Raw genomic sequence first — 21715 nt, 5'->3', positions numbered from 1 at the left:
AGATTAAGACATTACAATAATGCTTTATTAATTCATTTAATTCAGCACAAGACTTATTCAAAAATGGTGATGATGCAGTTGCGATCAGAGTGCAGGTTCAATGTCCTATGATAAAGAACGGTATACAGATATAAAGAACAAAGAGTTTGTGACATTATCCACAATTATTTTTAAACCGTTAGTTCTCGTTATTTCATAATGAGAAACAAGTGATAACAGAAAAAAACATGTCACATAAATTGGAACAAACTGTGCACAGCTTCAAACAAGGCATTCCTGTGCATTATCTGTCACGTTACATTGTTCCTCCTTGAACAGTCGTATGTGATAAAGACTAATTACAATGGAGTGCAAAACACCTGAGGTTTTCATGGTGACATATCAATTTACCTTTGTGGAAAAAAAACAACAATTTTGCTTTCGTCAGGTTAGAGTGGATATCTTTTCAGTATTGGCAGCAACAGGCTACCAACCCTTCAAATGCAAAATGAAAGTAGGACAGGGAGTGAGACATAACTCCCCTCATGCCATCTTATTTCTTGGCCTGCTTGGTGACCATGTTGCGAGGGGGTGTCACTGGACGGCTGCCATTTGGCTTCTTCTTCTCAGCTGGTTTTAAAATCTACAAGTGGAAAAAAAATCAAGAGTGACACCAATGTAATACCAATGTCAGATGTTAAATTCGACCAGGACACTGAATCGTCTCAAATTTTGAATGCAGTTTCTAAGTAAGACGATGAGAAAACCATACCTGAAATGAACACATTAGAGTCTCATCCACGCTCATCATGGCACCAGCGTTGTCAAATTCCCCGCAGTAGTTGGGTGCGGAAAATAATGTCACCAGCTGTCTCTTAGCAAAGAACTCATAGCCATCCTCAACAACCTAACATTGTGGTGAAAGAGAGAAATTTGTACTATAGTTATTTCCGGAAAGCCTATTAAAGTACCTTACACCTTCAGGTGAAGACATTTCAGACACAACATTTGGGTTTAAACAGATTGACAGTACCTGGTGGGCGCGGCAGATAAGATCAAGGTCATGTTTGTGCAGGAACTTTGCCACCACTTCTGACCCAAAGGTGAATGAGACACCCCTGTCGTTCTCCCCCCAGCCCAGGACATCCTTGTCTGGATCAGACCAGAGAAGGTCACACAGGAGACCCTGGTCGGGGACATCAGTTGGCCGCATGACACGTCGGATTTGCTCCATGGACTGCAGGTCTGGAGACAGCCCTGAGGAACACAAAAAGTGAGGTCCATTCAAGTCAGTATAAGTAAATTACATATGATAAAATAAAAAGTGGAATATAACTTTTTAAATATAAAATATATAACATTTTCTAAATCTCCTTAATATCGCAGGGTCAAATAAGACTAAAATACAAAAGTGCAATATAACTTTTTTTATATAAAATATATCATTTTCTAAATCTTACTATCTCAGGGTCAAATAAGACTAATTGGTATGATAAGCAGTGGCCTAGTAACAACCCATTCATTTGAATCAGGTGTGTTGAAGCAGGGAAAAATCTAAAACATGCAGGACAGTGTTCCCTGAGGACAAGGGTTGAAAACCACTGCGATAGAGAACCTACCTCCATGGCAACAGAAGATCTTTTCATCAACAATGGCAGCGATTGGGAGGCAGTTAAAACAGTCTGTGAATGTTTTCCAGAGCTTGATGTTATACCTTCTTTTACCTATAAGAAAGTGAACGAAGGACAGTTGAGAACACGCTTAAATACAATCAAATGTACCTGATTATATTGATATGCAGCTCTGCCTGGTGACGCAAACAGAAAACAGAAAGGAACCCAAGCAGACACAACTAACTCACACTCATCATAGAATCCATAAATTCTGTTGATGGAAGCGCACTCGTGGTTTCCCCTCAGCAGAAAGAAGTTTTCTGGGTATTTGATTTTGTAAGCCAGCAGCAGACAGATTGTCTCCAGGGACTGCTTTCCTCTGTCCACATAGTCTCCCAGGAAAAGGTAGTTGCTCTCTGGAGGGAAACCCCCATACTCAAATAGCCTCAATAAGTCGTAATATTGCCCATGGATATCACCTGCAGAAACAATATTTTTGTGTAAAGAAAAAATTGTTAATGGGTTACAAGTGACTTATGCACGTGATTTAAGTTTGCATCTTCATGAACTTTCCCCAGTCTACTCACCACATATCTTAAGGGGAGCTTCGAGCTCCAGTAGAATTGGCTGGCTGAGGAAGATCTCCCTGGACTTGAGGCACAGCCCTCGAATCTCGTTCTCCTGCAGCTGCACATTCTTTCCTGGTTTTGCTCCTCTGACTACAAATGAACAACCCAGACAGAGCAGGTATCTTATTATCTGATCCACTATTCCAGCCACTGATAAGAGCCATTAACCTTCAGATACTTGTGTGTGATCATGTCTGTGGCTAGGGCAGGCCGACAAATGACTGGTCATGCAATGTTTATGATTCATGTGTGGCTTCCGCTGGCTTCCAGGAACAGTGTGCGCCATCAAATCATTTTGACGACATAATGTAAGGCAAATAAATGCTATTTAACAGCGTAAAATGGCCACCTACACCCTTTAGTATACATACATAATATGACATTACTTGTGGGAATATAGCTACTAGTTTTCAGTTGAAATCCTCAAGCGGACACTCAGTAGAACAATGCTAGCTCTAGTACTGCTAGCTGGTTAGCTATGCTCCATAAACTAACTGTACTGTACCGGTTGTCTTTTATCTGCTGCTGCTGGTCGAAAGCAGCTACCCAACTAGCTCACTACCTAGCATTCCAATAATGCACATATCTGAACTTGACAGAGGTAGAGCTACGCAGTTGATAAAATATCGTAAAACCTTTCCTTACCTTCTAAAAGACGCTGAATGATACTGTCTATATTTAGTTTGTCAACATCGGCCATGGCGACGCAAAAAAATTGACTGAGTGAGCTGCAAATCTAGGGCTTGTTGTTAGCTAGAGGAGTATCGAGTTAAATAATATGATATTAGCTACGGAAAATTGGTCGTTTTGAAAATCAAAAAGGGGCGGATTAAACCCTGCTTCTAAAATTGTATTCGGTAGTTTCTTATATACAGATATTTACTCTGGCATCTCTGGTTTGCCCAAATCCTCCTCTAATATTGGCTGCAATCTACCGGGAAAAAAATATTGTGCGTTAGCCGCTGTCAGCTAGCCCTAAGCTAACGATGCCCCCTGTCATTATTTAGCCACACCTACGACTGCTGGGTAGAAGGCTGATATGCAGTGGCAAATTTGACAGATGCTGCCATCTGCCGTGTGGGAAGCTTACAGTGCCTATGTCACCCTTATATGACTTTTGAAAGTGAGTCGAAAGTCTTTTCACTTATCCAACAACCCCACAACTTTATTGTATAATTATTGTTTTCATCACCTGTTGGATTCACTGGCAAGTGTGAGCGAAGACACAAATGGCAGTCATTTAACAGCTTATTTTTAAGCTTACACAACAACCAGTCTGACAACAACCAGAATATGAATATATTCTATCCACTCATTGCATAGTGCATGGTTCAACAGTGATCAGAAGTCATTTGGGTCCAAATAACTTTATTTACAAGATGTTCATCCCTGAACACATCAGACATTTCCTGCACAGGAAATACATTGATGAACAGCACTGATGAACAGCATTGATGCACAGGAAAAGGACCACAACATAGCCAAGCAACCAATGTGTAGTGGAGCTATTCTTGATCTTTCTCCTCTCCATGTGTGATGATGTAGACCAGGTTGTTGTAGTCCAAATTCCCAGCAACATCTGGGGGGAAGGCTGCAAACATCTGCTCCATCTGAATTGATAGATGAACCAGATACTACTTAATAGGTAAAACATTATTTAAAAAATACTATTACATTCCAGTTTCATGGCATGATGAAATATGGGGGGTAGGGACCCCATTAGTGCTAGTTAGTGCCTATCATGATAACATGCACCAGAATGAGTGTTTTGTCTGACCTCTTCAGGAGAGAACCGGTCGGCCTGAGTGGTTAACATCTGTGTCACACTGTGGAGAGAAGCAGTAGTACTCATCACAGGTCTAAATGCCTCCACGCCTCATATCCTGTCAGTAGACACTATGTATAGACACTCACAAGTCCTTCTTCAATGTCCCCTTTCCTTCAGGATCAAATACTTTAAAAGCATTTAGTATGGTCTCCTCTGCGTCGGCACCTTAGGGAATAAGGACACATGGACACTGTGAACTTTAAATCCAAGATTAACACTGAGATTGTCACATCTATTTACATCTTCATCCAGGTGGACATTTCCACTTGGGTCGTTTTTTAAATGCAACTTGTAAACAAAGATGAAAAGCAGAAAACTTATTTTCTCTTACCCTTTAGCTTCTCTCCAAACATGGTGAGGAACACTGTGAAGTTGATGGGCCCTGGAGCCTCCTTCAACATCTCATCAATCTCCTCTTGCTTCACATTTAAACGACCTAGAACAGAAGCAGGGATTAGGGGCCACAAATCTGACATCGTAACAGCATGATGCATTTCCCATGCAAAGGATGGAATTACACTGTCAACATGAAAGTCCTATGTATGTATGGACCCCCCCCTTTCCCCCCACACACACAGACACCCTACACACACACACACACACACACTTATAGTTACCCAAAGCTGCAAATGTGTCTCTTAGGTCATTTTTGTCTATGAAGCCATCTCTATTTTGGTCCATGATAGTGAAGGCCTGTGGGAAATGTATGGTTGTTAGGACCAGGACACGCTTGTTTCTTTCTCTGTCAGATAATCCTAATATCAACATTGAATGCATGAATGAACACTGACTTCTTTAAACTCCTGGATCTGAGCCTGTTCAAACATAGAAAACACATTGGAGTTGGCTCCTTCTGACCTCTTCTTTGCTTTCTTGGGAGCCTGAGTGAGAAAAAAGCCCACTGCTTTTAAACTCAATACAGTTGGCACACAGCTGGCACAATCCACCCATCAATGAAAAGGATCGCTATTGTTTTATTATTGGGATGATCACGACACGTTATTTCAGACAACATGATTGCAGTCAAAAGATAACATTAATGTTGTAACCCAGATTTCATAATGAGGTGTTTTGTCACTGAAACATCTGCAGAGTCCCTTTTTCTCTCTGATATTATAATTAGCCCGGTTAGGGAGTGGTCGTCTGGCTCTTCACGCCCTTGGATCAGATGGGGGATTACTCCCTGTGGTCAGGGTGGTGACAGGGTGGCGCAGTGGGCCATGTTTCACTAGAAATCCAATGAAGGCTAGGATTATGCAGAGCTATTTACATGACTGCTGCAGAACAGGGAAATGTGAGGGAAGGCATTTTGATGACATCACACTGCCTGGATTCACAGTCCACCCAACAGCTGCTGCCTATTGTTGCAGTGGATTACCCAAACAGTTGTGCCTCGCAAGATAAGGTCATTTTGTCTCATGGAAGTGTTACATGTAGATTTTTGACTCACAATTGTCTACTTTGAATGCAAGCACAATGATCAAACAATGCACTAATTAATGAGAGCATTTGCTCTTTTATCTCAATAAACAGGTTTTATAGTCAGAGCATGTGTAGTTTCTTAGGATGTAAAGATAAAAACTCAAGATTCTCAGAGATGGTTTACTCAGACCTATTCTATCTATTTCAACACATTGTCAGACAGGCAAAACATTAAATCTTCTTCATTCACAAGATTCAGTCTCATACTGTACATATCATGAAACTACAGTAAAACAAACCTGAACCATTAATCTCTCTAACAAACAATCCTTCAAAATAGTACAGATTTAAAGTATGGTTTTCTTCTTAAATAATCTACTTCTACAATGGCTGTCTAAACCTTTTTGAGATCAGAGGCACTTAAGTGAAGAACTCAAGCATCTAGCAAAATCAACTCACCATCTTCTTGTACGGTAGCTGGAGAAGGACAAACAGTGCTCCTTGATGCCTCAGGATGGGGCAGTATTGTCATCTAGGGCTACATATATAGGCTACTGATGCCTCAACAGTTGTGACTGCCCATATGCTATAAATAGCCTATGCCTTCTTTAGGCAGTGTCACAGGTGAGGAGATCAACTCCTTTGCCCTTTCCCATCATTCATTGTCCAGTGCTGCAACAGTATGAGATGTGGGGTAACTGCACAGTGGTGTATCACACTCCTGAGACACAGGACCGGACGAGCATAGGTAAGGCTCAGCCCAAAGGGTAGAGCAGCAGGATTGATTGACAGCTCCACTTGTAGTGTTCCATTCTCTTGCTGTCTCATGGCGACCAGAACTAAACTGTGATTTAGTTGACGACAGGGTCATGTCCCTCACAGTCTAACAATTGGATGACTTGTTCCGGGTGCTGAGTCTGTCAGTGTACTGTTAAATATACAAATCATAGATTGATGAAAGGGGTATAGTGGAAGGTGCTCATCGTGTTCTTTACCCTCATGCACAAATGCTAGGATGTCTAATGTTACAGGATTGGTACTCCCCCATTAGGAGTGTTCAATCCCAGGGACAGCCGTTTGCCCAATGTCAGAAATCTTCCATTCCTCAAAACTGTTTGAGTAAATGGAGTCCCAGTAGGTGATGTAATCAGACAGCAAGAAGACCAGCTAGTGATTTCAGTTATTTTAGATGTCTATATAAATGAATCTATACCTTTTAGCAACGATCTGGAATATCGGATTATATTTTGAGGTACAGTTTAAGATTGAGGCACAATGTTCTTTAATATCTACTTTTTATATAAATTATAACTTTTAGAGTAGCGTATAGATAAATAGTTTAACAAATATCACATGGGACACATTCTAAACACACACATGCACACATGCAAGAGAAATCCTTTAACGATTTTGGGGGGGGGGGTTAATTTGGTTGTTTCTACAATTGTCCGGTAGATGGCGTAAGCAACACATCTTTGCTTATCAACAGATTGATATCGGTACGTGAACGATGATCCAGCAATAAAACACCTGAATGTTAAAATGTTGCATCTACAGCCGCCAATTGATGCTAATTGCTTGAAATATCACAAGGCTGATCTTTTTATTCGCGCCACATCCACATTGGCACACTAGACATCAACAATTGCCTCTGTACCTTTTATGGATCAATATGTTGGATAATGAGATCTGTTGGAAGAGACTGACAGGTCTGTCAACCTTGAACGACGATACGTTTAAATAAACTACACAGAACCGGGTTTCTGGTGGCAACATTGGCATTAATTTGCCCCGTTATACCAAACCTTGCATTGAATATTACGTTTTTTGATAAATCATAGGTAACTAAGATGTTATTATATTCTTATAAGGCTTTGCATTTCACTCCCACCCTCGAGCCACAAATAAAACGCAATAATACTGAAACTTTTGATATGAGTCCCTCAGTTTCCCCCGTAGGTATTTTGTGTCTGGAATATTGTTTCACATTCTTCCCTTTGTGTTGTGAGAGGTAAAACTGACTTATATGCAAATAATTTCCACTCGCTGGGGCCATTATTAAGACATGTATCATTGTAGAGATGCCCATTACAGTTATCTGCTGAGGGTGCATTGTAACTTACCTATTTTTGCAATGGCATTCAAGCATGGGATTGTATTTTTATGTCTTTTTGGGGGGGTGGAGGGGGGGGGGGGAGATAAGGTGACAATTGATACTGAATACTTTCAATATTCAAATGTATTTTACAAAAACAAGATTATGGCCAGCAGGGGGAGCTAAGGACGCAAACTTTTGCATTGTTAAATGGTCTCTCCTTTCTGGGTGAAAGATTGACTAAATAGTATGATTGATCATTTGTAAGATGAAGAATTATTTACTAACCTTCAGAAACTAATAGCGCAGAATGAGTGTAGAAAACAGAGGTCAGAGAAAATAAAGGGATATTACAGATAATATATTTATTGCATGCTAATTGGGCTCCTGGGATATCACTAACTTGATACCCGGTATAACAACTTTTAGTCAACTTTACTGTCTAATGTAAATTTGTGCTATGCAATAATTAACCGTATAAGTGCATTATTATTTAACCCAATTGGAGCCTTGCTTTGAGGCAATTGTTTAGATGCGTCCATGTTATCAATTTCTACTGTAAATACATCGTTACAGCCTCCCCTCGTGTAGCTATTAGGTAGAAAACAGATTTACACCAGAACCCAATATTTGTCACATTTCACTTCACGACCATTTCAGAGATCAAAATCAAATTGGGCTTCTGGCTTAAAGAGAAATATTGACAAATATATACCAACTCCCAAAACTAAGTGGACATCCCATAATCATAGCCTATTTATTGTGCATTGGGCAAACTAATAAGCACTTATAGGCTATATGCTAACTCTCAAATAAAGTTCTATAAAATAAAGTCTAGTGTAGCCTGAAACATCTGCGCCAATTATTAAGTGATTGAGTGTTTTTGGTTGTTGTTGTTGTTACAACCAAACACCTGGCCAAATACCCCAGGAGTTGCCTTTTTCATGTAGCATATTCGTTTGTGATAGTAAAACACACGGAATAACACACAGGCTATAGGCTATTGTAGTTCTATTTTCCTTTTCCAGACAGTATTGATCAGCCCCTTACGTCAGTATTGATAACTTTGCCAAACCAAAATCAAGTGCAATTGCCCAGTTTATCTCTTGGACTGCACAAATGCATGGCTACAGTTTTCTTACACTTTTAAAACGCACGGGGTCCATAATATCGCTCCAAAGATATTGGCGGACTTGCCAAAGATATCAAGGGACTCTCATGTATTCATTACTTTTTTTTCAAGGAGTAAACGTAAACGTTGTTTAACGAGGGGAATCCAGCCCACATATTTATTGCAGCCGCTGAAAAAATCTCTTCAATATCCCCCAAGATGGCCGCCGATGTGGGATCGATGTTTCAATATTGGAAGAAATTTGATCTACGGCGGCTTCAGGTTAGTGTTATCCTTTACATTTACCTATTTGCGCCTTTATAGACGTTAATACACTTGAAAACGATGCGAAATATGTTTTTCAGGACTAATTCTTTATGTTACTAGCGGTGTTGCATTGATAGTTATTAGAAATTGATCCTCTTCTGCCTTTGTTCAGTTCAATCATTGATCAGCGATGGAGCGACCATAGAATAGCACAGGCGCTCTGTAGCCTAGCCTGCGCTCTGCGCTCACCACTGGGATCAGGACCATGGACATTGCATATATTTTAAACGTTTCTGTTTATTTACAGCGCTTATACTTGGTGTACATACAGGATTGAAACTTTTAGTATTCTTGCGAATCGTGCTCGTTGACGTAACTTTTTTAGTTTCCAGTTAAATGTTTCATTTCATTTGTGAGTCGTATGTTGCCGACCACTGCATCTGTTTTAGTTCTGCTAGTCTACATTTTATTCAGGGTTATCTTGAAGTCGATTTTTATTCAATTGAGTCGGATCAACTTCTACACGATATGCTGCCTATCTCATGAAAAGTTTTTTTTGTTGCGTGCGCAATACTGACGACTGGTTATGTTGTCAGTTTTAGGTTATTTGATTGGGCTTATCGTTTTTTCTTTTAAAAGATTTGGAAATATAATTTTGACAATGCTATGTTTCCTGTGATTTAATTTGATATTGCTATATCCTAATCTAGGCTATATTCGATTATGTTGCCTGCGCGTTAAGCAGGCTGCAAACTGAATAAGCCAAATGGGGTATGGCAATACACATTGCATAGGCAATTGCAGTTTTATTTTTCGTATGTATCCCACACATTGTAGCTTTTTTGTTCTATGGCGAGGCGAGGCTATTTACAATCTTTGCTGACAACTTTAACACATATATGCACATGCCTAGATGTAGGCTATTTAAAAATATCCTATATGTTTTTAGATTAAGGCTGCAGTCCAATGTTGGCCGTATATGCAACATTATGTCGAACATGTCTGCAACATTGCTTTGCGTGCTAGTCTTTACGGAATAGGGTATGCTTGAAGAAGCTAAGCGTTTGTGTTTTCTTCACCCCCCCCCCCCCCTCCCTTTCTCTCAAGCCGCATTGTGAGCACTAGGCTACACGGGCAAGGACTGTGTAATTGTATTCCCCGCTAATGTTTGTAAATCAGGCTCGGCCAGCGCAAGGGCACTGTCTCTGCCGTATGATTGATGTTCTGTAACATGAGAAATGACAGGAGGATGGCACGCCAGGTCCCACGGAAAAACCTACCGAGAAGAAATCAGATCTGTTCTAGGTTGTCTTGTGTGGCCGATTATTATTCGCCCCCCCCCAATCTTTGGACTACTCATATAGTCGAGGATCCAAAAGGCCAGTTATGACATTCCGTTGGTGTTTTATTCTTGCCTGTTGTAAAGTCGTATGCTTCTGCATCATCAAACTGGGACCAAAGGTTTAGTTTGAACAAAATCTATTATTCGAAAATAAATATAGTCTAAATTGAACGGCAGCTCTGTTTTGAGGTGAGTGTATTAAATAATGATGAAGCCATAATGAATTTAGATAACGTATGCCTATAGATATGCATAATTAATACGATCATATGAATGTCAATCTCTCTAACAACAAAAAGTGTTACTGCTAAATCTGAAGACTGTCAGTTGTCAAGTGATTTTATTATTGATCTTGGAACAGATCTTGTCTGTATACGTCTTGCATGTATGACAAACAAGGATGCACACATGCATCTACTGTAAAGACAAGCCTGCTTCTTTGATCCCATTATATTCATGATTTCACATAAAACACATACAATGTCCTTAATGATTGTTACATTAAACAGCATACTGCAGCATAAAAGAGTCATCAAATGTCAGTCTATCATACTTATCAACATTAGATATACTGTACGCCTCGGAGACATCACTATATCAGCAATAATAACTTTTTACAATCTGAATTTGTCACCCCCAACAGAAATCCGACAGTTCTAAGCTCCAGACTTTCAATATAGTCTTCATGTGCATACTACTGTAATCAGTGGCATAGTGGTAACTGAAAAAGTGGGTAGATTAATAGCAAATGAACAGAATCTGCATATTAGTAGAGATTATTCTAGGTATTCCATGTAGTAAATTAATCAACTGACACTTTCTAGTGTGAAACTTTCACCCTATTACCCATTAAAGCCACAATAACAACAGAGGTTGTGCAATTCATGTTTTGTGAACTAGATTATATGAAAATAATGATTCACCTGGAGCGTAATAAACAGAGGACAGAGAGAGGGAGAGCATGAAGGTGGAGTGACCTTGGTTCCTGCTGGCAGCAGGTCACACGGCCATTGCCGCGGTAATCATTCACACCAGCCAGATGGCGTTTCCGTGGGCGACCATGGAAAGGACGGGTCAGGAGTTGTCCTGCCAGGTCCTGCTGGGCCCAAGCTCAAATCCCATCCAATAGGGTGAAGGCCCAGGAGATCACTCAGCCAGTAGGGAGCATCCTTAGACATTAGGAGGTGAGCTAAGACTGTGTTTGTATGGAGCACAGTTAACCTGCTGTTACCACGAACATTCATCTTCTCATTGTATTAGCATATCATTGGACGTAACTGTCTCTGAATATTTCTGTAGTAATATTTCATGGTAAGATATAACATTTGTTGATTTGTATCTTTTTGGAGAGCTTTCATATGCTTCATCCTTAATACTTGTCTGTCAAGACTCCATACAATGACGTCTCTCATTTCATTCAGATTCAGGAAAATACCTACGTTGTTGCGGTGATAATAATGTTACTTAATAGGATTTTTGATGCCTCTTTGTCACCACGCACCTCTCTCCGTCCTTCCACGTTGCACCGAGGTTTAGATCAGGAACAAAAGGCTATGATCGTACTACATTTAGCATGACTCAGGCTCTTTGGTGTCAGCCTTAATCCAGCACACAGAGGGAACAGTATTGCCAAACAGTGAAATTGCTTTGCAGCCAGTGAGCCTGGATGCCGTCACTGCCAGCCTTCCCTGCGTACCGTGTGCCAGCATCTCCCGCCCCCCTAAACCTAACTCTGCAATCTCAAATTGGCTGTGAAAATTGGTCTCCATCTCCCTTTCATTCATGCTTTAATAGATTTGTTTGTTGTTATTGTGTATGTCACACAAGGTGCCAACATAATCTCATCATTTACAGGAAGTGTCTGGGCCAGAGCACTAAAGTGTGAGGGTTTGGTTCCTGAGAAAGCTGTGTCCAATATAAGTGTTCAGGCAGGCAGACAGACAGACAGGGAGACAGGGAGGGAGACAGACAGACAGGGAGACAGGGAGGGAGACAGGGAGGGAGGGAGACAGGGAGGGAGACAGGGAGGGAGGGAGGGAGAGAGGGAGAGAGGGAGAGAGGGAGGGAGGGAGAGAGAGAGGGAGAGAGGGAGAGAGGGAGAGAGGGAGAGAGGGAGAGAGGGAGAGAGGGAGGGAGGGAGGGAGAGAGGGAGGGAGGGAGAGAGGGAGGGAGGGAAAGCAAATCACTCCTCAGGCAGCCATTGAAAGTCTCAACAACAAACAGCAGGGGCAACCCAGGGAGGCAGCATGGGTCTTGGAGACTGAGCCCCAGGGAATGCAGTGAGACCTCTCCCCAAAGCTCAGTGTGAGCTAAGTGTTGTTGTTTTTTTTAATGTAATGGAGATTTAGCTCCAACCAAGGCTTTTAGTTGCAATCACACACGTCAATGTTCTTTGCAATGGAAAATGATAGGAGGGAGAGTGTGTCAGAGTTTGATTTACTCTAAGCCGCTGCCTTTAGACAGTGATGACAAAGACGATCTGAACGGGGGAAGCTTGGAACAGCAGTAACTAGACTAAATTGAGTTGTGTGAAATCCCAGCGCCATAACCCCAGCGGTACATGAAACAGGCAACGCGAGAAAGAGAGAAGTTCAACAGACTTCAGCATTAAGCTATTTAACCTCTCTAGTGCGTGAGTGGCAAAGACTTCAAAGGGCGACGCTTCTGCGTCGGGAGCAGAATGACAACTATGGCGAGTGAACGCGCAGAGAAACACTAGGCCTGTCGCTGTTGTCAGCTTAATCACTTTGACCTTCCCTCCTTCTGATCTCCATACCCAACCTCAGCCTACTCGTCGCGTTTACGTCCCTGTCTCCAGAATACGTCTTGGTATTCGATAGGTGTTAGATGTCGCCGAGATGATGACTAGTGCCGCTCTGAAACAGCTGCCACTGTAGCTACCTGGTTTGAAAAATACAACACTCGTTATTACAAAGAAGAGGACAGCATGATATCAGTAATATTGATTGTGTTATTTACGTTAGGAACGAGTATTTATTGAGCATACTACCATCATTTGTCATTTTTAGAAAAGGTGTTGTTTTTTTGTTGACAGTACTGTTTTTATTCTATTTGCTCCTGGTGGTTAGGGTTCTAATATGGTGGATCTTGGCAAGATCAGTCACCATGAGGGGTGCACGTTTGGTTTAGTGGTCTAAGTATAGACTAACCACAACAACCAACCTTAGCACAGACACATGATTCTTCATAGCTCTCTCTCTTTTTTCTCCTTCTGGCCCCAGGCTATAGAAATTGCTTTGCAGGAGTAAATAACCAGCTTTAACAAAACTTCAGGGACACATTATTCTGCAGAAGGAAGGCTCCATAGCACCAGGGCAGCTCCTCTTCTCTAGCACCGAGCCAGGCGGAAGCTTCAGGGGAAAGGTAATGGCTCATTGCTATGGGTACAAAGCTGGGTCCTCTCTCCCTGCTGACAGCCAGTCCCCTGCCCAGTGAGTCCATATTGAGCTGTGTGTCTCTGCTGTAGTCCAGCTTTATTTGTTTTGACTGTCTGACGGCACTGCAGACGTATTGAGCACCAGCCTTTCTTGTTCATTTGAGTGAGCTTACATTGAATCCCCCCATTCTCCATTCTCCCTCACCCCCCCCTCCCCTCACTGCACACCCCTCTTTAACCCTGTCTGCGCCGGTGCGGCGTGTTTGGCATGGTTTCAGTGACTGTAATTCTCCTTCCATTGTCCATTTCGTCCTTCATGGATAGAATAGCAAACCCAGGTCTTTTTGTGTTGAGTATGGGAGTATGGGAGTCTGTATGGCGCTGGTCTGTGGTGATGTGGGGGTTAGCGTGGTGTGAAGGGGGCTCCCGAGGCCCTACACTCATGAGATCAATGCCTCACTGCCCCTCTTAGAGGTCCCTATGGGGATCCTGGACTTATTACGTGCCCTGTGTTTACTAGAGAGGAGGACTAGGAGGTTTCTGCTTGGCGTCTTGTTTGTGGGGCCCATTTGTACTCATTTAAAAGGGGGTGAAGGAGGACCTTAGAAACAGGGCCTCAGTGGATCTTCTGAGCATTAAAGCAGCATTTGTTATCACTAAGCAGATGTCCTTTGATTTATCAAAATAATGCAAAAGGTGGGGTACAGCAAAAAAACAGATGGATCTGGCTTGTTATGTTAGCTGGTCTTGTCTTTGTGCAGCTGCTACCCCAGCACACTTAATTACTCTCTTATTCATCCCCAACAATGGGAGGAGGATGGAATAAATCTGAGCGCAGTCCTGGTTTTCGTTTTTCGTTTTTTTTACTACGAAGGTGTAGACTGGGACCCTAAAGCGAGCGAGTGGCTTCAAGAGAAACAGTTTATCATTTTTAATGGAGAGGAACAGGAAGTGAGAAAGGAAAGCGGTGCTCGTGTGATTTATCCACCTCCTCACTGGGGAAGGGCATCAGGTCTGTCTCTCCATCCAGTCCTCTGTTTACACTTTTGGTGGCGGAGTGCTATTGTGAATTGAGTTGTTCTTGCGAATGTTGTGACAAATGCTTGTGTCTCATTCTGTACTTCCGTCGGTAAACCCTGTAACTCATTCATTGTTAATACTTCCAAAAACAACATACAGTGCTGATTTTCACCATTACGTGTGCACTTAACAAATATATCTGTCATTCATTTATTTTCTATGATTTATTACTTTTCTGTCTATTTGAAGAACACTGAAGTAACAGTTTTTCAAAACACGGTTTCAAGATAATTAATCATTTATTACTTTTGAACTCTCAGCCAAAAAAAACCCACATAAAAAAATAGTGTGTTTTGTTTCGGAAGTACGACTGCAGGGTTTGTTGATTTGGTGTGGAGAGCATGACTTCAGAGATGTCAGAGTAGGTAGAGGATAAATATGTCCAGATCGTTTCTACCACCGAACACAAACCTGTTTCCCCGTCCATCACGTTCCTGTTTCCATGCAACGGCTTCTTTTAGCGAGTCCTTTGATGTCATTCCTCTTTTGTCACCTACTCACTTATTTTGGTGGTAGAGGACGTTTGAGTATTGATTAGGTGTTGCAACTGTGTTAGCAGCTGTGTGAGTGTGTAATATAGGCCCTGAGGCGATCCTCTCTTCCTGGTACTCTCAGGGCGCCTTCTGAACTCTCTCATCTCAGTTAAATATGCAAATGTTCATAGCAACAGGGTCACTACTTTGGCATTAGTATGTGGTTACAGACGCCCTTATCTTGGTACAGGAAGAAAAAAAAGGAAAATAATTGCACCAGGTTTTGAATTGTAATTAAAAAATAAAGAGAAAGAACAAAGGGATGAATTGAATCTCCTTTTTCAATTTTCCTTTTCGGGTTCTCACTGCATTCCCCTATAGTTCCCCCCCTTTTTAGATGAATCTTATGATACCCCCCACTCTCTCCCCCCCACACTCTCTCTCTTTCTCCCTCCCTCTCTCTCCTCAGCGGTTTTCCCCAGACAGGTTCCATAGTGTTTTAGAGGGGATGGATTTAATTGCTCTGTGGGGATTGGTTGGCTGTGCCGGGCTCGGCTGTTTAATTAGTGTACCCTGCCGGGATTGGTTTAATGCTTCATGATCTTGAAATTGTCTGATTGTTCAGCCCTCTGGGGACTCTCAGTGCCTGCGTAGGCCAGCAGGTTTAGCTAAACGTTGCTCCAGGCTTCTGCTGGCTGTGGCTTGAGGAAAAAAAAACGTCCGAACCGCAACAGTGAGGTTTCAACCAGAGGGCTAATACTGTACCTTTTATTATGGGATGCCCGGGGATCTCACACGTGAGAAAGACATTTAGGTACAGTAAAGACGCAGCTCCATAGGGCTCCTTATGGACCTGGGATCTCTGCTAGCATGGTGTTCGGTACACAGGGGAGTGGTCAGGATGGTTATCGTCTGGAATGAACCCATGGTGGTTGCGTTCCCACACGTCCACTTGATTAGATTGATTGAAACAAATCAAGTGTATTTGAAAGGTTTATCTCACTTTCTGCACTCTGGTTCCTCATTTTGATCGCAAGCCTCACCTCATCCTCTTTTTGTGCAACTATCAGAAAGGCCTCTGGTTGTGTGAGTTATGTGCATACTCACCTTGAGGGAGGGAGCTGTGGAAATTGCATTTGTGTAAATGGCAGAGGGGTGTGTGTATGTGTGTGACATCTACACTCCAATGGGTTGCCCTTGGTGTGGTTCAATCATAGCATAGATGCTGACCTTAACCGTAAATGTGCTTGGCATCAGATGGGTGTGTGTGTTGTGGCGAGGAGTCCTAGTCCAAGAGCCTATTGAAGACTAAAGTCATTCCGCTTCATCAGATGTATCGAGCACCGCCTCTCAAAACGCTCAACCTTGAAGAACATGAATCTCCGCTGGATGATATAACAGATATTTATCTCTACCCCAGTTTAGATTATATAGTGCATTTGTCCTGTCTGTGAATGACGGTAAGTGTTTGAAGTGTGCTGTGGTTGATTGCTGTCCGTTTGGGAGCCGTTAGAGTTTGTAGGGATAAATCCTCAAATAACACTCCGAATTGGTGCCACCTTGACTTGTGTTCCGCTGCTCCTGATTGGTCTGTCTCGTGAGCACACGGGGGGGTGAGCCCCCCCTGGGCCTGTTTTTCCTGTAGTCCTGAAGCCCCAGAGGTAGGGGGCGGTTGCACAAGAACACAATCACCAAGGCGATGGGAAGCATGACAACGGAGAAGTAGTTGCCAGCCGTGTTCCCCACCCTAGCCCTTCGCCCTCTGAGGGAGAGATGGCCTGATTACTAAAAGACTCCCCGGCTTTCAGGAGGCCCCTCTTAAGGTGTTCTAATTGTTTGCGTGATGATAAGGGGTGAGGGCAATCAAAGGTCCCTCGCATCTGTGGATTCTTCATTTCCAGAATTAATTTCAAGTCACTCCGTCAATATATTTTGCATTTGTTTTTCATCCTGAAGTCAAGTTTTTCTTTGGCTGGAATTCAACTCATCAGATAGGTGGCAGAGGTTATTGTTGTCTACTGTTGATGTTGTTGGTCTTGTCTAAATGAGTGAGGATGGGATCGTCCATAAAGGCAAAAGGGATCCATTGTCCAGGTCAATAATAATAACAGCCTATTATAAATGCCTCTAAAGAGTCAATGTTCTGCTACTGGTTTTCCTATATAGAGAATGGAAGTGAATCCCAGCCCCACCCCATGTTCGGGCCTTTCGGGCAGAGTGTAAGTCCAGCATCCGTCTAGACGTGCGACATCATTAACCCGCTGTGACCTCAGCCACTGATGAATTCACTCTCACAACCCCTGCAGCCCATGGCTAGCGGCCACCCCCCCCCCTCCTCTGGGACCCAGGGCTACTCTGCTCTGGCCATTAGAGCCACTGGCCTCCACTGCCTGGCATTAATAGGCGAGCTGGCCGTAGCCTCTCCCAGACTGCTGAATAATTCAAGGCGTCTGGGCCATGTCTGGTCTCAGGGGCACTGAGGGACGTGCGCCGGGGTTCAGGGTGCTAGGGGGGTGGAGCGGTAGGAGGTGCAGGGGTTAATAACAGGTCTGCCTCTCGGTGTCAGCAGCTGCTACCCCAACCCCACCCCGCTCCACCCTGCGTATGAAAGAATCCTGTTCAGTTGATTAGATTTTTCTAAATGGATCAATTTTTAATCAGCGGAGCATCTGACGACGGTCAATACCATTGTCGCCGGGAAGACAGTTGCCGGACAACCGTCTTTATTTACAGGAATGTTTGTTTTTTACTGTATGCAGATGGGGAGACTGGAAACGGCACCATCAGGCCTCTGCATCACTGCGGCTTCTGGTACCACACGGCAGGAATACTGCTTTTTAAATCCGCCAGGCCCCAGCACACACACACCTCACCCTGCTCCTGCCTGACTTACTTAGGGATCGGACTGTGAGGGTTTATTTCTACCAGAGCAGAGAGGTGATTAGCTGTGGCTCGGTGTGTATCTGTGTCTGTCCGGGAGAGAGGGGCCTGGTTCTAGCTGCCTTGACTGCTCGCTCTCCCATCTGCATTCACATAAACAGTGTGTGGGAGTAAGGAGCCTGCGAACTGGCAGTAATACTGCTATCAAATTTTCATTGGGCCATGGGGAGACCCCAGCACATTAAATAATGAGAGGTTTATAAACGCTACATTCAGACCCTCTCCAACATTGCTGTCTTGATCTAGTTATGGGGGGAAATTAACAGAGATATATTCTTCATTGCACCTAAAACCAATTTTTCCACTCAAGGATGCATTCTTACGAATATTAGCTGTTGTCTGGAATGACCGGTATGTCTGTTTCAATTTCATAGAGTTGTCCGCGGAAAAAAAGTTATTTTATGCTTTGTGGTTTCAGTGCTTGGAGATACAATAGTTGCTTTTACTTGAAAGAGTCCATTGTTACTCACTAGGGAAAATGGTTTTGAATCTGTGTGCCACAGAGCCGGTAGCATTGTTTTCTTCCATTCACGCTCTGATTATACAACTGTGGAAGCTGGGCTTGCTTTTGAATTCCTAGCTGATTGCATGCCTGCAGCAGTATGCTTTCTCTGGTCGTCGTTTTACACCTCCTTTTGATAACGTCCTACTTTTTGCCAACCTGTGAGACAATTTTCTGAGAGAAAGATTCAAGATGATACACCGCACACTTGCGCTCAATAGCTGCTTGCGTAGTGTAAACGACGATCTCAACAAAGGAACAATTGTTGATCCTTCAAAGGTAATAAATATCGCCTCTATCAGGTTCTGTAATCTTTCAAAAAATAAATAACGTATCTTATCTGACAATATTTTCAACGTCTCCCAAGTCGATTCATATATGCAGACAGTGTAGTGCACGAGCTCTCTGACCCAGAACGCCATGTCCGGGGTCGTGGGGTTCCCCATGTCGTGTCCAGCAGCGCACCGTCCCCATTGTCTGTTTGTCTGTTTGATATTCAGAGGCAGCCATTCAGGGAGTCATCTTGGACCAGTGTAAACGAATTGGCCACAATCATTAGCTTGGGCTGCTGAGGAAGTGTTCATCGTTGTGTGCTTTTGCAGACCGTTTGGAGACCGTCAGTGGTCTCTCTCTTGGTCTCTCAGGTGCCTTCTTCTGAGCATCGCCGGGGGTAAATATAGAAGTGCAGTCTCTTAATGGGATGTTTTTGCATGCTTTATTGCATGTATGGATCGAGAGTCCATTAAAAGGCATCAGTGCTTTGAGGTCATGCATGTACAGTGCACATTTGCTTCCTTTTGATGGATTGATTCAGTGATTACCTGGAGTTTTTTTTTTTTATCTGCGAGGAGTAATCAGGAAGCGACACGTGCTTATCATCTGAAGAGGTGTGAGATGAAAGCAGAAATGGGGATTTCAGAGTCAGAGAAGGAACGTCACACAATGACAGTGGTTTTTTTTTCTGGCGGTTGTCTTCGTTTCCTCATTTTCTCTTCCTTCCACGTAGTCCCTGAAAAGGTTTTGTTTGTACTGCGAGTGCAAGCGTGCTTCAGGGTGGCACCATAAATGTCCCGGGTGGAAATATCAGCCCTTATTTATTGGAGCCTCTTTAGCCTCAGTTCAATAGCAAGAAGTCTGAGGGCTGGGATTCTGGGAGACCGTCCGGAGGAGAGGGAGGAGCCGGGCCTGGCGTCAGCCCCCCTGACAAGCTCTTATTTACCGTCCAGATCTATGACTCATTTTATGTGCCTAATCGTAAAGCACTGAGATTTATCGGAGGCAACAGGACAGAGGGGAATACCCCAGGAGACTCACTGATTTAACCCCCCCCCCCCCAGCCTGCTGGACTGGTCTGCAGGTACACCTGAGGCTGAGAAGCATAGCAGCCGCTTCAGGGAAGAGATACGAGCGTGCGCCCGCTGCAGATCAGGAAGTCCATATTTCTGCCAGATATGGACAGCTGATTGCTCATCTAATAAGGCAGCGGGGTCATAAAGATCGGGTGGGTTAATGGATGGATCTTTGAGGATTAAGAACAGCTTATTGGTCGGTTTCTTTGACCCTCTGGCTCTGCTAACAATGCATTGGCACTGTTTTGTGTGTGGTTTGCAGTGCAGGGGAAGATGACCACTGGAATAAACACTGCATGTGTAGGAAAGACTGGAGGCTGTCTCTGTGAATAGGGCTTCTGATTCTGAAAACGATTCCTAAAAGATTTGATTCATTGGTTTTTATGCAGGCATATCTGGTATATCGTTTCTTTTTCCCCCCCCGATGAAACTAGATTAGGTTTTGACATCGTGTGAACACTGTAATCCTTGACTTTGCCTCTCCCAGTATTATAAGTCGAGTACCAACTTAATGTCTGCTGGAATTGTAATGGCAATAGAGATTGAAAAAAACAGAGGCTATTCTAATTCAGCTTTTGTTCTGACAAGTGTACACAAGTGCACTCACAGCGACTGTTATAGGTTGGCGCCGAAAATTTAAATTACAATTTCATTGTTGTGCTGGCTGTTTAATCCAATAACGATCTGATGTAACAAACCGCTATAATATCTCTCAGCATACTTAATCGGAGCAGACTTAGCCCTGTCACTTTTTATTAACCTCTGCTGCAGAGGGAGAAAGGCTTCACTAATCCACCATTGTGGGGTTTGGCAGTCTGTAGCTAGTGCAAAACAGATTTGGCAGTCAGCGCCAAAGTAAAGGCTTTATAATGACAACGGGCCTCAGTGCTGTTTGATCTTATTAAATCTAATAGTGTAGTGGTTTCGAGTTAGATGGGAGGGATTGGTGAGGAGGAGAGCTTGGGGTGGTCTGGAAGGGGTTTTGGAGGAAGGGTCAGTGGAGTGAAGGGTACCAGTGTCTGTGAGTCTCTCCCCATGCTCAATCATTTCACCCACTTCACCAGCTGGAAATTGACAAACAATTTAATCCCTAATGACCTTTAAATCCCTGAGTGTGTGTACACGTGGGTGTGTGTGTGTGTTCCTGACTCAGTTTGTTTGCTTGTCTTGCAGAAAGATTAGAGCCGGGTCACTCCACACACGCTGGAGATAAATTCATTGAGAAGTTGTTTTTCAAGTTTTGGATCGGGTATTGGTTTACAGGGAAAAAGGCACCTTCATGAGGAAGTCTTTAGCCATGGGTCTTCAGTGTCAAATGACATGCTGACCTCATACTGTACAGCAGGACATCTGCAGCGTCATCACAGCACTCGACTCCTGTGTCTCGTCTGAATACAGACCTACAACTCCAACAGAAAGCTGATTGGTCGCCTGCTTAGCCTCACCGCAGTCATCTCAGGCCGAGGTCTCGGCCCCAAGATACAGGAGCGTTTTTTTTCCTCATGTGCTACGCTCATTTTGTCAGTTTGACTGTTCCACTTATTCAGTTTCTTTTGACTTGCTGAGCTTGAGGGGATGTGAGCACCATTTCGCAGCCAGATCGGAGTTGTGTTGATTGAATTAGACAAAGTCGGAAGATAATTAAGAACCGCAAGGCGCTGCAAAACTGTCTGCTTCCAAACTGGTGA

The 21715-nt window shown here is 43.2% G+C and overlaps 3 protein-coding genes across 3 annotated transcripts in view; 1 reads left to right on the top strand and 2 right to left on the bottom strand.

Moving 5' to 3' along the window:
* Positions 1-3: 3 nt before the first annotated feature.
* On the bottom strand, positions 4-3210 carry ppp1cc (protein phosphatase 1, catalytic subunit, gamma isozyme). Its single transcript, XM_062454496.1, has 7 exons — positions 2867-3210; positions 2180-2311; positions 1841-2071; positions 1599-1703; positions 1013-1236; positions 752-886; positions 4-622 (listed from the first exon to the last, which is right to left on the bottom strand). Exons 1-7 carry the CDS (start codon positions 2919-2921, stop codon positions 533-535), a joined length of 972 nt encoding a protein of 323 aa, XP_062310480.1. The 5' UTR covers positions 2922-3210; the 3' UTR covers positions 4-532.
* A 246-nt stretch (positions 3211-3456) lies between these two features.
* myl2b (myosin, light chain 2b, regulatory, cardiac, slow) lies at positions 3457-6069 on the bottom strand. The gene is made up of 7 exons (XM_062454288.1): positions 5931-6069; positions 4841-4930; positions 4667-4742; positions 4381-4485; positions 4136-4214; positions 3999-4047; positions 3457-3831 (listed from the first exon to the last, which is right to left on the bottom strand). The coding sequence occupies exons 1-7, from the start codon at positions 5931-5933 to the stop codon at positions 3727-3729; spliced, it is 507 nt and encodes a 168-aa protein (XP_062310272.1). The 5' UTR covers positions 5934-6069; the 3' UTR covers positions 3457-3726.
* Positions 6070-8846: 2777 nt separating this feature from the next.
* The window catches only part of cux2b (cut-like homeobox 2b), a 69434-nt gene continuing 56565 nt past the window's right edge, over positions 8847-21715 (top strand). The window contains exon 1 of the mRNA XM_062454282.1: positions 8847-8959. Within this exon, the coding sequence (XP_062310266.1) occupies positions 8897-8959 (63 nt within the window). The 5' untranslated portion in view covers positions 8847-8896. The remainder of the gene's footprint in view (positions 8960-21715) is intronic.

This window comes from Osmerus eperlanus, chromosome 28, assembly GCF_963692335.1.
Source record: "Osmerus eperlanus chromosome 28, fOsmEpe2.1, whole genome shotgun sequence".
Classification (NCBI taxonomy): Eukaryota; Metazoa; Chordata; class Actinopteri; order Osmeriformes; family Osmeridae; genus Osmerus; species Osmerus eperlanus.
Note: the sequence above shows the minus strand (reverse complement) of the source record. Positions and strands in the feature narration are given on the sequence as shown.

Coding starts and splice junctions, on each gene's coding strand:
- ppp1cc (XM_062454496.1), bottom strand. CDS start 2,921: ATGGCCGATGTTGACAAACTAAATATAGACAGTATCATTCAGCGTCTT. Junction 1,704..1,840: donor TTATGGATTCTATGATGAGT/GTGAGTTAGTTG, acceptor ACTTTCTTATAG/GTAAAAGAAGGTATAACATC. Junction 1,237..1,598: donor GATCTTCTGTTGCCATGGAG/GTAGGTTCTCTA, acceptor TGTGTTCCTCAG/GGCTGTCTCCAGACCTGCAG.
- myl2b (XM_062454288.1), bottom strand. Junction 4,743..4,840: donor AGATCCAGGAGTTTAAAGAA/GTCAGTGTTCAT, acceptor CATTTCCCACAG/GCCTTCACTATCATGGACCA. Junction 4,486..4,666: donor AGACACATTTGCAGCTTTGG/GTAACTATAAGT, acceptor CTTCTGTTCTAG/GTCGTTTAAATGTGAAGCAA.